General features: G+C 53.1%; 2 protein-coding genes across 8 annotated transcripts in view; one reads left to right on the forward strand and one right to left on the reverse strand.

Moving 5' to 3' along the window:
• The window catches only part of PLCD3 (phospholipase C delta 3), a 33239-nt gene extending 30255 nt beyond the window's left edge, over positions 1-2984 (reverse strand). For 2 of the 4 annotated variants that reach the window (XM_043962598.1, XM_043962597.1), the window contains exon 1: positions 2565-2984. In XM_043962598.1, coding sequence (XP_043818533.1) covers positions 2565-2682 — 118 coding nt within the window. In that variant the 5' untranslated portion in view covers positions 2683-2984. Of the gene's footprint in view, positions 1-2237; positions 2262-2564 lie in introns of those variants that run through there. The other 2 variants (XM_043962596.1, XM_043962599.1) reach the window with 2 other exon arrangements.
• Positions 2985-4598: 1614 nt separating this feature from the next.
• On the forward strand, positions 4599-15076 carry ACBD4 (acyl-CoA binding domain containing 4). 4 transcript variants are annotated; one of them, XM_043962923.1, is made up of 11 exons: positions 4599-5527; positions 6065-6225; positions 6527-6647; positions 6750-6834; positions 7137-7257; positions 7779-7862; positions 9042-9142; positions 9280-9364; positions 10017-10153; positions 14003-14121; positions 15026-15076. In XM_043962923.1, exons 2-11 carry the CDS (start codon positions 6138-6140, stop codon positions 15057-15059), a joined length of 975 nt encoding a protein of 324 aa, XP_043818858.1. In that variant the 5' UTR covers positions 4599-5527; positions 6065-6137; the 3' UTR covers positions 15060-15076. The 4 variants fall into 4 exon arrangements, with proteins under 4 accessions (XP_043818858.1, XP_043818857.1, XP_043818861.1 ...); XM_043962922.1 differs by having other exon boundaries at positions 4601-5607; XM_043962924.1 differs by lacking the exon at positions 4599-5527 and adding an exon at positions 5841-5966.
• The last annotated feature ends 1065 nt before the right edge of the window (positions 15077-16141 follow it).

The following is a 16141-nucleotide window of genomic DNA, read 5'->3' on the forward strand; positions in this document are numbered from 1 at the left end:
AGAGATCCCCAAGGTCAGTTTCATGCTTCACATGATTCTCCACTCTGCACCTAGGACTCCTCTCTCAATCTTTAGGATGATCCTTGTGATGTAGGTGCAATTATTATTTGTTTTACAGATAAGGAAACTGAGGCACAGAGAGGTTAGGCAGTCACCCCACCTGGTACATGGACCCGGCTGGATTTGAACCTAACTGTTCTTGATTCCAAGCCCAGCTCTTTCTCTTTCTCTCTCTCTCTCTCTCTCTCTCTCTCTCTCTCTCTCTCTCCATTGCAACAGTGGAGACAGTAGATTTTAAAGTGTTTTCATATCCATATTTTCCCCTGGAGTATCATCTCCATGGGGTAGAGGGAGGGAGAGAGAGCTGGGGACTTCAGTCTGTGATTAGCCAATAGAACTGCTGAGGGCTGTGCATTGTGGGAGGAGGTCACAAACACGAAAGGGGACACATGGGAAGAAGAGACTGGGGAAGAACCTGGATGCCCAAGTAATTAGAGCTGACTTTCTGTAACTAGAATTGTCCTAAAGTGCCCCAGGAGGTAAGAGGTCTCCCGCCCCCCACTGGAGATGACTTTCCCTGAGGAAAGTGCAGAGACAGTATTTGAACTCAGGTCCTTTGACTTTTTACCCAGCATTCTTTCTCCTACACAATAGTACATTTTCCCTTTTTTTGCAGATGGGGGGGGTGATTCTATATGTGCATCAAACACACATATATTACATGTATGTTATATATGTATACTCCTGTATATGTAATAGTTGTGTTCCCTGGTAAGTCCGCACAGACCTATTTAAACCATAATAATGTAGCTAAAATAATCCTAGAAATCAGACAATGTCTTATTAGGAGGGAATCTTATCTTTAAGACTGTATCAAGTGATCCAGCAGACCTTATTTGGGGGAGGAGGAAACTGAATCTCAGAGGGAGGAAGTGACTTATCCAGTATTACCCATTAAAGGCCGAGCCAAGGCAACCTTCCCTTGCTGTCCCGACAAACCAAACTCCATTCTTTTGTCCAGACCTGTGGTCCTCTACCTACACACTGAGAGGTTGACTGATTTAATCAAGGTCTCACAGTCAGAATGTCAGAGGCAGAATTTAAACTCAAGGCCTCCCCAGGCCATCTCTCTGTTGGCACCACTCTATTAATGTCCACTCCCAGAATACTGCTTACTGTTATTGCTATAATTATTACTATTGCTTCTAATACTAGCATCTTGTACATAGCATGACATTTAGCAAATTTTGCTAAAGGGACATTGATTGTGGTAAGAAGGATTACCATCACCACTCTCACTATTAAATACTTCAACGGGGCTCATAGGCAACTATTTTCACAAACCCGGGCTTCTCCTCCTTTCACAGATCCTTAAGAGGGGATCCACTGTGTGACCCTGGGCAAGTCACTTAACCCCCATTGCCCCGCAAAAAAAAAAAAAGAGGGGATCCACCTAACATATAGAATCAAGGAACTTTTCTTGGCCAGCCAAAAGGATCAAATGAGATCATATTTGTAAAGCACAGTGCCCCGGCACATAACAGGCATTTAATAAATGCTTGTTCCTTTCTCTTCACCAGGTGGGGTGTATCTGATTTGATATACAAACAAACAGCATAGGAGATGAAGTGATTTTTCCACGGTCACTAGGCTGGGCAGCAAGTAAGGTCAATATTTATATGCAAGTCCCCGGAATCTATAAACCCGTTCTCTTTACACTCTCGATCCTCAGACTACCTCCTAGCTGTTATTCCTGCCTTTAAGATTTAGCTACCTGACCGTAGGCAAATCTCAACTTATCCGGACCTTTTTTGAGGGGAGGATTTATTTGGATTCCAAATCTATGATTTTCTGGTCTTTACTATTCAGTGCATGGGTTCCTTTCCTACATCAATCAATAAACATTTATTAAGCGCCTACGATGCACCAGGCACTGGGTTAAGCGCTGGGGATAACAAAAAGAGACAAAAGCCATGGTCTGCCTTCCAGGAGCTCACAATCCAATGGGGTAGACTATATAATACAATACATTATGGGTTAGGTAGGAGCTGGTGAGTTGGCATAGCAACCTCACGACCACTTAGAACTCTCTGTTTCCAGAGGAAAAGGCTTTGCCCTCCACCAGACCACTTCCCCCCCCCCCCAAACTTCAGTAGCATAATCCATGTGTAAGTTCCTAAGTCAAAGAACAGGGAGACCGTGAACTAGGCAAGCAGAGGACGAGGTCCGTTTACCACCTTCGCCTCTCCAGCCGGGGTCCCACGTCCTCAGCCTCTGCAGCCCCCAAACCCCCAGTTCTTTTCCCAGCCTCAACAGTCTTCCAACGGCGACCCTAGAAGGGAGAAGAGCATCAGCCTTCCTGTCGCGTTCTAGCACTGCCCGGGCACTGAGTCCCTAGCGGCGCGGTGCGGCGCGGACATCAGCCTATACTAGACTCTAGACCCGACGGCGCGACGCAGACCCCTTCCCCCTTCGCAGTGAGCTCCGTCTTTGCCGCACCAAATCCCGCGAGCCCGGGTTCCCCAGCTCCCCGGCCCGGACCCGACCCGACCCCTGTCACTAACCCATCTTCTTCAGCGCTCGCAGCCCGACCCCCTCCTGGCTCCCGCCGTCCGAGACCAGGATCCGGAACGAGGACTCCAGCTCCCCGCCGCGCCGTCTCTTCCACCAGGGGCACGGCATAGTCCCGGGCAGCGTCTGGTCTGGGGTGTACTGTCGCGGGGCGCGGGCACTAAGAGACGTCCGGGGCCCGGACAGAGCTCCGGCTCGCGGGTCTCAAAGTGAGAAACTTAAAGGAGTGGGACAAGGAGGCGGAGTGAGCTAGAGAAGAGGGTGGGAAGAGCTGGAAAGGGGAGGGAAGGAGGGAGGGAGGCCGGGACGGTGGGGGCGGGATCTCCCGCTTTCCGAGGTCTTGGAAATTGAGGCCGAGCAGTGACGTCCAAATGACCTCCCCCCCCCCACCTCAGCCCACTGTGACCGTGCGGTGCTTCTCCTTGTCCAAACTCTGCCCCCCCCCCCAGCTTGTCCCGTTCCCCCTGATCTCTGTCCTCCCTTATGCCCAGCCAGTGTGCCCCCTCCCCCCTCCCTATGGACCCTGAACTTGACTCTGACTCCGAAGCTCCTCGGTGTTGCTCCAGGTTTGGCCGGGGGCGGGGGGATGGGAGGGGCGCGGGGGAAGGGGAGCCACGGCTGTTCCTTGAGCCTCGGTACCGGACTTGCAAGGGCTCCCGAGACCCTTGGAGCCTCTGAAGCCCCGTCGCCTCCTCCTCTCTCAAACTCGGGCTGTCGGCTGTGGGGCCAAGGAAACAAAGATGGGCAAAAGCCACCTGGTCAAAGGTATGGGGCCCTTGCAGCTCGGAAACTGGATTAGACCTGCCATGACCGAGCTGGGGACTCGGGGTGTCAGAGAACTGGGGAGGGGGGAGAAGGAGGAGGGGAAAGAAGGATGCAGAGAGGAGGGAAGAGGCAGGAATCTCCCCCTCCGCTGCTTCAGCTTCGTGACGTCACTGGATTAACCCTCCTGACGCCGGAGCTGGTGGCCTCCTCTTATCAGATCAATACCCGTATACAGCGAGGAAGGAGGAAAGGATTTGTTCATTGGAGTTGAGGTGGAAGGGCCCTTAGTTAATCAATAAACGTGTATTAAGCGCCTAATATGTGCCCGGCACAGTGCTAAGCACTGGGGTCGGGGTGGGGGTGGGGTGGAAGCGAGGAAGAAAAGCAAAAGACAGTACTTGCTCAGAGTCTTAATGGAGAGACAACACGCAAACAACTATGCGTAAACAAGCTATATTCAGGATAAACTGGAAATGATCAACAGAGAGAAAGCACTAGAATTGAGGGGGGTGGGGAAAGTTTCCGTAGAAGGTAGGATTTTAGTTAGGACTTTAAGGAAACCAAGGGAACCAGGAGGTGAAGATGAGGAGGGAAGGCATTCCGGGCATGGGGGACAGCCAATGAAATGCCCCATTCGGGAGATGGAGTGTTGTTGGAGAAAGAGCGAGGAAGTCAGTGTCACTGGATCGCGGGCCCCGGGTCGGGGTTGGGGCAACGGAAGGAAGTGTGAGGTGTAAGAATGGAAAAGTGAGAGGGCGCGCTGCTTATGAAGGATTTTGGATGCTAAACAGATTTTATATTTGATCTTGAAGGTGTGAGAGGGAGCCACTGGTGTTTATTAAGTAGGGAAGTTGCATGGTCAGACCTGCACTTTGGATAGATCACTATGACAGCTGAGTGGAGGATGGAACGCAGTGAGGAGAGACGTGGGGCAGGGAGACCAACCAACAGGCGATTGCATGAAGAAATGAGGACCTGCACCGAGATAGTGGCAGCGACAGAGAGTAAGAGGTGGATGCAAGGAGATGTTACCAAGGTAAAATCAGCAGGCCTTGACAACCTTAGCAAGAATGAACGAATAAGGGGCAGCTAGGTGACGCAGTGGATAGAACACCGGCCCTGGAGTCAGGAGGGCCTGAGTTCAAATCCGACTTCAGACAGTTGACACTTACTAGCTGTGTGACCCTAGGTAAGTCACAAAAAAAAAGTAAAAAAAAAAGAATGAATAAAAGAATGAACTTTTAAAAGTCATTTATTAAACACTGTGTGCAAAGCGCTGAGAATACAAATACAAAAGTGGAAACAGTCCCTGCTCAGATTCCAATTTCCTGCTTTGGAGACTGGCGCCCTGGATTGGGGCTCCGACTTCCAGAATGTCTGCCAAGTTTCCCTAGGGCCCAAGGTTCCCACCTCCTTCTCCTGCAAGGTGTCCTGTGGGAATTTGTGCATGTGATGTTCAGTAATGAATGATACATGCAGTGATGAGCAGGGGTGCGTGTATGCGCCGCTGCTTTATGGGTGGCACGCAGGCTCTATCTAAGTCCTTGTGCACACGGACAGAGACTGTCGTCCGCTTGAGTGTCTGATTAGGCGAAGTGTGCCAGGGGGTCAGGGTCAGAAATCCGTTCGCACAGCGCCACCTACTGCTGGTTTGGGGCATTGCAGCGCAATCCCTGACAGTTACCCAACCCCAGTAGGACCCAAAAAGCAACATTCTCCGTTTTATTATCCCTCCTACTCTCCTCGAATTTCCGTCACCGCCTCGAATGTGCTATATCTCCTCGAGTCCTTCTTCTTCAATCTCCCTCGGAAATCCAACTCAATTCAACCAGAAAACCCAGCTTTTGATTGACTGATACCCCGCAAGCTGACACGTAGATTCCGCGGCCCGGGTGGCGGTGATCAGTTTCTCGCGCAAGACTATGCTCAGGTTTCGCGTCAGGAGCCTCTCTACTCCACCAGGGGGCGCTGACCTCCTTCTTCAGTCCTAGGGGAGGGGCGGTGGGGAGAGCGGTAATGCTACTGCCCGATTGGGAATCAGCAGCAAGGTGATTTGCATCAAGCTGAAAGATCCACGCCTAGTGGACGAAACGCGGAAGGCGAGAGTGAAACGGCCTTGCTTATTGGCTGAGGATTCTGTCCGTTCTTCCTTACCCCCTGAGCCGCTCCAACTACGCCGGGAGGTTGGGAGGTCAGTCGGGAACCTCGGGCACTAGGGAGAGGGGGGCACCCCGCTGTCTGGGCCGGGCAAACCGAGGAGGGGCAGCCGGGGTGAGTGCCAGGCGGCGCTGGGACCCCCCCCCCCCCGCATGGGGACCTCGGGAGTGGAGGCTGGCACGCTGGAGGGTTGCGTCCCTAGCAGTTGTGCGCTGTGGCTGGGGTCACTTCTGGGGAGGGGGAACTTAACGGCTAAGGGCACATCTGGAGGGGGAGGTGGCGGGGGGGGGGCACCAGCCGTACTTTCTGCTCGCCTGACTTTCCGGGGCTCCGGGCCACCTTCGAAACCGATCCCGGGACCCACCCGCCCTTAGGGAGAACCCGTCCAACTTTGGGAAAGAAGGCTCGGAGTCTCCTCTCTGGACTCTCCGCGAGTCCCTTTAAAGGAAGACCTCAGTTTTCCTCTCGGAAAGGTGGAGCTATGGAGTGTGGGAGGCTATAGGTGGGAGGAAGGGGCTCCGGAGCTCCTGTCCCGTCTAAGATGAGCACTCACACAAGTTTGTTATTATAGGAAGTCTTCCAGAGATAGTCTTCACCACCCACCCAAGCTCCTCTTCATTTCCATGGGCTAGGACTAGCTCAGGATGGGGACAGAAGGGGACAGTTCTGAGCCAGACTGCCAGAAGCAATTCCACGCTGCGGTTACTGTCATTCAGAGTTTACCCAAGAATGGTGAGGACAGTGACATTCTCCCCTCCCCCCCCATCCCGTTTTCCCTCAGTGACCCCTGGCTGCAATTGGGAGAGCCCCCCCCTTTCCACAGTCACCCACCGGCTATTTCTATAGGTAAGGCCCCTCTCACCCCAACACTCAGCCAGGGCCCCCTCCTCACCCAGGGAAGCATCACTTCTGCCCCAGGACTGTTTTCTGTCTCTCTGAACACTCCAAAGTTCCCCAACCTCCCCCCCCCCCACCAGCTGGGGGGATGATGGTTCTTGGCTTTTCTTTTCTTCCTATTACCCCAACCACACAGGTTCCTATCGTCCATCTTATGAGGAGATGTTGCGCTTCTACAGCTACTATAAGCAGGCCACCCAGGGGCCCTGTCGGGTGCCCAGGCCTGGCTTCTGGGACCCTATTGGACGATATAAATGGTAAGCACCCTTCCCGCCCCCCCCCCAGCTCCATGGTATGGCCCTCTTGGGGCAGTGTCCCTTCTTTGAGGCTCCTTTGGTGACCAGAACTCTGCCCTCCAGGGATGCCTGGCACAGTCTGGGCAGGATGAGCCAGGAGGAGGCCATGGCAGCTTATATTGCGGAGATGAAGGTCGTGGCCCAGAAGGTAGTCTTCCTCATGCTTCCTCCCAAGTGTAGACCCATTTCTCCCTGTGATAATGGGTGACCATCATTTGGACTCTGGTGCATGCCCACAGTGACCCTTATCTTCCCTCCTATTGACCAACACTGTTTCCACTCCAATTCTCTCATGGTGAACCAGGCCACCAGGCTGATCCCTATCTCCCTTGACTCTTTCCCCAGTGGTCTCAAGGCTGGTCAATACCTACAGTGGACACAGCTGGGTGGTAACAGGGGTGGCGACATTCATTGCTGGGCTGTCCACCATCTTCTTCCTTTTCCCATAAGGTGATAGACACGGTTCCCTTGGGTGAGGTGGACGACGGCATGTTTGACTACTTTGTGCCGTTGTACGAGATGATCCCTGACATGCCTCAGCCCCCAGAGACCTTCCTGAAGAAACTCACAGGTCAGATTCCCCCAAGAAAGGCCAGCACCACATTAGAGAAGAGTCAGTTGGGCCAAGGTTCTGAACTGCTCAGCTGTTCTTGGGACTGCTGAGAGAAGAGGCTTATACAGCCATGGAGGGAGAAGTTAGGGAATCTCTGGGAGGTTGTGAGGGATCTTCTTGTCCAAGACCATGGCCCGGCAATGTTATGGAACTTGCTCAGGATCACATAGACTAGAAATGGTAGAGTGGATTTGAACTCAGGTCCTTTGACTTCAAAACCTGCGGTCTTTCCAAATTCCACATGAAAGAAAACCCTAAAATCAGTGCCAGAGATGGTACCTGTGTACCAGGGTAGTGGGAGTGGTGGGCACGTGGGCATCAGCGAAGCTTTTACTGTGTTGTTTCCTTGCCTCCCCCTTTTTCAGGAGTTAGCCTGGAAAGGAGTAGATACGTTTGTATTTGGCAAGGGGTGGAGGGGGAGATAGAGGGGCTGATTTGGGCAGAATATGTCAACCTGTCCCACCTGCTTCCCCTGGCAGCTCAGAAGAAGATGCCAAATGGGGATGTGAGAACTACCCTCAAGCCCCTGCCCCCTCCTGAGGAGCCAGGCTTTCAGACTTCAGGTCGGTATCTACCCAGATTTGATTTGATTCAACAAAATTGAGTACTCTGTGCCAAGAACTGGGGAGACAAGAGATGAAAGTGAAATAGGCCTATCCCTCAAGGAGATTACAGTTTACCAGAGAGAAAAACACACACACACACACATACACACACACAGAGATAGAAGAACATTTTGAGGAGACACTATCAACAGGGGGAGTCGGGACAGGCCACTTGTAGGTGGTGAGACTCCATCCAAGCCTTTAAGGGAGCTGGGGGGAGGGGGAGGAGGGTCCAAGAGGTAGAGATGAAGGAGAACATTCCAAGCATGAAGTCTAGCCCATGCTTACCGTGCAATGTCATGGAGGTGGGAAGTAAGAAAATAATAAATTTTTTTTTCAAGAGCAATGAGCAAGTTTGCTTACGATGTAGAATAGGTGGGAGTGTAGAAGCTGCCATCCCTATTGTTGTTTTTTTTTTTGAGGGGCAATGAGGGTTAAGTGACTTGCCCAGGGTCACACAGCTAGTAAGTGTCAAGTGTCCAAGGCCGGATTTGAACTCAGGTCCTCCTGAATTCAGGGCTGGTGCTTTATCCACTGCGCCACCTAACTGCCCCCCCCATTGGGTTCTTAACTTTTTTTGTGTCATGGACCCCTCTGGCATCCCGGTGAAGCCTATGGACCCCTTCTCAGGAGAAAGTTTTTTAAATACATAAAACAAAATACACAGGATTATGAAAGGAAACCAATTATATTGAGTACATGTGTTTTAAGTTCATAGAACTGAGGTCAAGAAATGGATGGGGGGGAAGAAGAAATGGATTGGGCAGGAGGGGAGTTGGCTGGGGTAGATAATGAGATTATGAAGCCCCCCTCACCCCACTCCCCATGGAGACGTGTTAAAGGGAGAAGATAAAACTTCAGGGTGAGTGTGCTCACACTCCATGGCCCTTGTAACCCCTGGGTTCTAGATCATTGAGTTTAGAAAGGAGGAGGTATCAGCCAGAGGTCAAGGAATAGGGCAACTGAGGTTCTTTTTCCCAGGGCCTTATTCAGCCTGTGTCCTTGCCTCCTTGGGTCTCCGTGTCTGCCCCCATCCCCCCACACACACACCCCCCCAACCCTCAGTCATCTGCCTGAGCCTGGAGTGCTGATGCTCCCTCTCCTCCCTCACCCCCTTTCCTTTTCCTCCCCTCACAGAAACACAGTCACCTAGGGTGCCTGCTATCCACGAGAGAACTTCCATGGAGCTGGATTCTGAGGTTTTCTGTGATTCCTTGGAACAGCTCGACCCTGAGCAGGTGGGATTTTTCTTCTAGCCCTCACCAAGCTACCCGACCTTGCCCCTCCTCCCCAACCAAGGCCTAGGGCATGGGGGGGGGGGGGCAGGAAGGTGATGGCCTCCCTGCTTCTCCTCCCTTGGGATCTCTCCCTTCAGGGTGAGTGGCTGCAGGAGGAGGTGAAGGAGGCACTCAAAGGAGAGACTGACATCAGCAGTGGCCACTTGCTTCCAAGAGAGAGAGGTGACTCACGCCCCCCCCCTGCCCCCACCTTCCTTTCCTCTGGGATCTTCCTGTCCTCCATCCCTAGCACCTGCCCTCACCTCTGGCCCTTCCTTCACCACCCTCCCCCTTGGTATGCTCCTGGGGTAAAAGTCCAGGGCCAGCATTTTAATATAGAATGGGGCAAGGAAGGGCATTGGGGAGTTCAGCCTTCTGCCCAGGGCTGCCACATAGGCACATGCCCTTGACTCGAAGAACCCCCAGCTACTGGGGAAAGGGGCAGTAGGAGGTGGCTCTGGGCAAAGTTCCTGCCCCTCCCTGCTCTGCCTGTGCCCCCTCTAGGGATGGCTGTGAAAGAGGCAGAGCCACCCCCTCCCTGCAGGAGGTCTTGGGATCTCTCCTACTGCCCTGACTGGTTGTAAGTGGGCTTTGATATTCTGGGCCTCAGTCTTGCAAATTAGGAACAAGGATGCCTGTCCTCCTTCCTGGACTGGGGCGAAAATAGCTTAGGCTTCACAGATGTGCTGGCAGGGCTTTGAGAGAATGAATTCCTATAGAGATGCAAGTTATAGTTGAGTGTGGGAGGCTTTGCTTATTGCTGTCCTCAGCCTGGACGGGCCCAGGGGGATGGCACAGGGTGAGTACAGCCCCACTTCTCTCTCCATTTGTGCAGAGATGGCGGGAAGGGCACCCCAAGGTCCCCAGGAGTTTGAAGCCTGGCTGGCCAGTACAGTTCGAGCCCTGCAGGAGAGCATACAGGATGTCCAGGGGAGGCTGAGGTCTCTGGAGAATCTGTCCCGCCCCTCACAGGTGAGCTCCCCTCCCTGCAGTGGCCCCCAGCCATGTGGAAGAAAGGGGCCAGTGGGAGACCAAAGTGGCATTGGAGCCCGATGTGCCCCTTGCCCTCAGCTTATCCATCTGTGTCCCCCTTTCATCCTTCCCGCCCCTTAGAAACCAAGAAACCTTCCAGAATAATAATAAAAGTAGTCATAGTTGTGGCAGCAGCAGCAGCAAGTTTTATATTAAGGTTTGCAGGGTACTTCACATGTTATCTCATGTGAGCCTCACACCAGCCCTGAGAGAGGGGTGTATTATTATCCCCACTTTACAGGTGAGGAAACTGAGGCTGAGAGGACACATAGCTCCTAAGTGCTTGAGGCGGTATTCAAACTCAGGTCTTCCCGGACTCCAACACTGTCCAACACTGTTCTTTCTGGCTGCCTCTGGATTTGTTACCAGGAGCCGGGACACCTGGGTTCTTGTCCTGGTCCAGCCTCTCCAGTGCCTTCAGGGCCCCAGGATCCTCTCCTCAAGGACCTGGCTCCTGGGGTTGTGGCCCAGAGCACCCTGGCAACAGGCTTCTAGGACCTTCTCCTACTATGGCAACCCTTCCCTTCATGCTTCCTCCATCTGGAAAGTGAGACAGGACCCAGGAACAGAAAAGGGGAGTGGGAGGAACGCTGGCAGTCCTCGGCCCTTCCCCTGAATCCCGGTCCTGTGGGGCAGCAGAGCTGACCTCCCCCAGGCAGCCCATATAGACATGTGAGGGAGAAGGGCAAGAGATGGCAGCCTGAGGTGAGACCTTGGGATCTGCCTTTGGGCCTGTTGGCCACATCTCTGCAGCCAAGCCCTCCTGGAGCCTAGCCTCATTCTCTCACCTTCAGTAGTCCTGTCTGACAATTAGTCCTTCTTCATCCCAGTCACACACACAGTGCACAGATGTGACATATTGTTGTTCGCTTGTTTCAGTCCTGTGCCACTCTTCATGGCCCCATTTGGGATTTTCTTGGAGTGGTTTGCCGTTTCCTTCTCCAGCCCATTTTACAGATGAGGAAATGGAGGCAAACAGGGTGAAGTGACTTGCCCAGGGTCACACAGCTAAGAAGTGTCTGAATCTGGATTTGAACTCAGGTCTTCCTGATTCCAGACCCAGCACTCTATCCACTTCACCACCTAGCTGCCCTAGATATGGACATATACATAGATGCAGAAATTACTTCTCTCCCTCTCTCTCTCTCCCTCTCCCCCCCACCCCCCACTTGTTCTTAGCTCTTCTGACTACAGAGAAAAAATCTGCCTTTAAACAGGCCTGATCTAGCCAGACCTGACCTTTGCAGAGTCTCAAGTGAGAGTCAAAGACTCTTGAGGGCTTCCCTTCCTCCCTGCTAGCTAATTATGGCTGATGACATGTTTTACTTGTAGGAAGTCCTTGAGTTCTTATTCTTCACCTCCCCTGCCCCACCTCTCCCTCCCTTTCCCTGCCAGAGGTTTCAGTTATAGAACCCTAGTGCCATCAGAGGCAGCTAGGTGGCGCTGCAGTGGATAGAGTGCTGGGCCTGCAGTTAGCTATACCTGAGTTCAAATCTGGCCTCTGATACTTACTAGCTGTGTGACCTTGGGCAAGTCAACTATGCCCGAATGCACTGGAGAAGGAAATGGCAAACCGCTCCAGCAGCTTTGCCAAGAAAACCCCAAATGGAGTCACCAAGAGTCGAACATGACTGAACAACAACAAAGAATCACTAGACCACTGTTAGTTCCTCACTAGACAAGAATAGTCACCAACTTTTGAGACCTGGCAATAATAGCTGGCATGGCTTCCTAAAGCAAGTCCATCATGCTTGTCCTCATCTGTCCTCATCTTCCCTCCCTCCCAGAGATGTGGGGGCCAGGTCTGAGGGCCTTAGGCTCACAGCAATGTGGAGGTGGGGGGCAGGGCAGGTCTTTGTCTGATCCAGGCCTCCTTCCTGGCTCAGTGAATCTATTTTTCCAGTCTCACTAGCTGGTATTTCAATTATGTTCAAGTTAAGAAATATTAAGCACCCAATGATTGCAAAACCTTGTGCTGACTACTGTGGAAGCTGCAAACATAGGGGAAGGTAGCATTCTGACCCTCATGGGGCTTAGTCTGTTGCTGTGCCACTCATTAGCTGTATGACTTTTGCTAAGTCATTTCCCATCTGTGCAATCTTGTTGGAGAATGTGACAAACCTACTTGAAAGGATTTGTGTCCTTCAGTCTCTCCATCAATGCAAATTCTGATCCCTCTAAAACAAGGGTTAACATTTTGTGGCATTATGGTGAAGCCTGTGGACCTCTTCTCAGGAGAATGTTTTTAAATGCACAAAATGAAATACCTCCAATTACAAAGAAATCAATTATCCTGAAGTAGTGATCAAAATATTAGACAAACAAATTTCTGGAGTCTAGGTTAAGTGCCCTTAGTCTAGTGAATCATTTTTAAATCTTGCTTTGGCCTGCCATGTTCAGTAACTGGTAGCCAACCTCCTGAGGAGGAGAAGCATCTGAGTTTAGCCAGGCTGGTTCAAGCAGTGGGCAAATGCAGCCTTTTGGATGCACTCAAAGCCCACCCACACAGCCGTAGAGCCCAAGAACAAAGCAAGTATGGCTTTGGTGGCTGGTGACACATACCCAAGTTACAATCACAGATCACATAGCACAGAGTGCTAGGGGAGCACAGAGTGCTAGGGGAGCACAGAGTGCTAGGGGAGCACAGAGGAAGTCAAGGTTAATGTCACTGGGAAATTAGGGAAGACTCCCTGGAGAAAGTGGCCCTGGATCCACCTTTTACTGATGGTAGGGTTTGAAAGTGGTGTGGAGGAGGGATGGGGACAGTCTAGGCTTGGGTAATGGCCTCAGCTGAAGCCTGCTGGAAAAGGGCATTTGTCCTTTGGTCCCATATTGCCTCTTCCTTGGAACCAATCCAGAGGTAGCCTGCCTTTGGACTTGGGGCTTTTTCCCTTCATGATAAACCTCACCCTATCTATTCCTTGAATGGGCAGCTAGATGGCACAGTGGATAGAGTGCTGGGCCTGGAGTTAGGAAGACCCCAGTTCAAATCTTCCCTCAGAACTTACTAGTTATGTGACCCTGGGCAAGTAACTTAACCTTGTTTGCCTCAGTTTCCTCATCAGTAAAATAAGCTGGAGAAGGAAATGGGAAACCACTCCAGTATCTTTTACCAAGAAAACCCCAAATGGGGTCACAAAGAGCCATTCACAACTGAACATCATTTGTCCCTTGATTGAGATAAGGAGTACCCTTGGTAAACTCACTAGGTTAGACATCAGCACCCAATCTCTCTACTTCCTATGTCACCACTACTGGGTCTTGCTCCTTGAATCTAAGGCTCACTTCCTTTGTTTTCATACCCCAGAGTATATTGTTGTTTTTTAATGGGATATAAGGGCCTGAGTTTAGTTTGAGGGCCTTAATAGCGGTGGGGGCAGTGAATGGATCCCTCTGACTCCTCCCCATGGACACACACTCCTCCATTGATGTGTAACTACAGTTTTAAAGAATAACATACAAAAGGTGGCAAGATTGGGGCTGCAGGAAAAGGAGATTTGGGGTAAAAGAACCAACTCTTAACTGAGTGCCTTCCTGGTTGGTATAGCCTTCCTTCCCCCTGCCCCCAAAACTTTGCTGGCTCAGATCATCTCTAAGAGAGGCTGGGAGGGTGAGGGTTGGGGAAACTCAGCTGGAGATGGGGGTAGGCCAGCCTGGGGGAGGGGACAGGAGGGGAAACTGAGCAATGGGAATATTGGAAAGAGCAGATGTTGAGGAGGCTGAGCTGGGTCACAGACTGAGGGTGGGGGCCTCCTCCTCCAACCTTTATCCTCTCCTTCCCTCCTTTAGAATCCTCCATCCCAGCAGGGGCCTTGGGCCTTGGAGCTCTCTACCCCCACACTCCTTCTCCTCCTCCTGTGGCCTTTCGTGGTCCAGTGGCTCTACCGACAGTTTCGGAGGCAGAAGAGGTGACCAGCCCTTAGGGAACACTGCTGCTGCCTGAGGAGATGGTTGGGGGAGGAAGGCACCTCCTCTTTCCCAGCCCTGTCCGCTTCCCAATTTGCACCTGAGCCTTTCTGGGGAAGCAGGGAGGGCTTGGACCTCACCAGCTAGCCCCCTTTTCCTCACCTGTCCAATGAGAGGGCTGGACTAGATCCTTAAGGGTCCTTTCTGACCCTTAATATTCTTCAGGCTATGAGCTATGCCACTGAGTAGTTGTGTTAGGTAAGTCATTTTCCCCCCTTGGAGCCTCAGCTTTTCACCTGTAAAAATACCAGGTGGAACTAACTGGCTCCTAGGTGCTTTCTATAGCCGATGTTCTGCAGTGCCATGACCAATCAGTATTTGCTCTAAGGGTGGGTGCCCTTCTTGGTGGCCCCTCCTCGGAGCTGCAGCCCTTCCCCTGCTGGAGGGGGCAAATGACTCGTTTTGCCCGTCTGTGGGTGGCTCGGGGAAGCCCCCAGGGCTCCTTGGTGATTCAGGATGCACCGGTGATGGATGCCAGGACACCAGCAGCACCAGATCGCTCCCGCCGCATTTCTCCTTCCCACCTTCCCACGGAGCTCCCTCCCCCACCCTGGTCAGGCCACTTGACTGTCATTCCCCACCCCCATCCCAGTCCCTCCCCGAGGTACCTTAGCTCAGGCAAGTTGAGGCAGCGGCCTGGGCGGCTGTTGTAGCTGTTTGCAAGAAGAGTTGAGGTGGTGCGAGAAGGGTGTTTGGGAAGGCTTTTCCGGGCTCGAAAGGCAGTGGAGAGGCCAGAGATAAGAGAGAGATCTATCTATATGTATGGGAAGGGGAGGGGAGTGGTGGGGAAGGCACCGATCTCGCTTTTAGTCACATTTCCCCTCTCCCCTTTGGATTCATACTCAGGTTCTCATCCGCTCAGAAGATCCTTAAGTATTAAAGTAAACGAAACTTTCAGCTCTGGAGAGGTTCCATCCCAAGGGGGAATGGGGTGAACGGGGCTGAAGGGCTGAACGGGGCCGGCCTCCCTGCTTTGGACACGAGTTCTCTACCCCGCAACCACGACGGTGCCCCCCCCCCGTTTATGCAAGGACTCCGAAGCCTCTACTGCTGCAGAAGGGGGGTGGGGTGGACTCTTTAGGGGTGCAGGGGAATTAAGGGTAGAGCCCCCCCCCCGGGGGGTGAGGGGCAGCTTGCGGGCTTGAGTTGGGGGAGGGAAGAGATGTCTGCGTGTCTCACTGTCCTGGGGTGGTGCCCAAATCTGAAGAAAATAGCCGCCTGCGAGTGGGGGAGGGGGAAATGGACTGGGGCGAAGGTTGCATCTGGACAACGTCGCCTGCCCCGCCCCGTCAGGCCGCGTATCCCCGCGGTCCCGGAGGGTCCGAGGCCCTGGCGGGCATCCCGGGATTGCTGCGGGGGGCTGAGCGGAGTGCCCCTCCCCCGGGGACTGGCATAGCCCTGCGGCGTCGGGGCGGAGCCTAGGGGGAGGGGAGAGCAAGGGGCGGTCCCAGCTGCGCGTGGCGTCACCGCCACGGTCACGGTCACGCCGCGGCTGGAGGCCAGAGCGAGCACTGAGGACGGCCGCCGCCCCCGGGGCTGGGCTGGCCCCTCTCCTCTGTCCAGCTGGCGGCCCTGCCCTATTTCCCCCCCCCCCCGCTCCTGGCACTGATCCTCGCACCCAGCTGCCTTCCCTAGGCACTGCCCTTTAGTCCTTTCCGAGATACCCTCCCCTTCTTAACCCCTGAGAGCTTCTGACCGCCCCCCCCCCGCCAGGCTTGCACCCCCTCCAGGTCCACCCCAGCCCCGAGTGCTGGGATGCAGCTTCATGTGAGCCTCACTCACACATACTCCCCCAAAAGGGCCGGCCCTCAGTGCCAGACTCTGACCCCCTGGGAGGGCACTTCAAGACCTTCTCTCCAGATGATCTGTGTTAATAAGCCATTTTAGCTCAAGCCCTCCGAGAACTCGGGGAGCCGGCCAAGGTTGGGGCTGGATCTAGGCAGCTGTGTTTGTCTGTCCCAG

Source organism: Dromiciops gliroides, chromosome 4 (assembly GCF_019393635.1).
Source record: "Dromiciops gliroides isolate mDroGli1 chromosome 4, mDroGli1.pri, whole genome shotgun sequence".
In the NCBI taxonomy this organism is placed as follows: domain Eukaryota; kingdom Metazoa; phylum Chordata; class Mammalia; order Microbiotheria; family Microbiotheriidae; genus Dromiciops; species Dromiciops gliroides.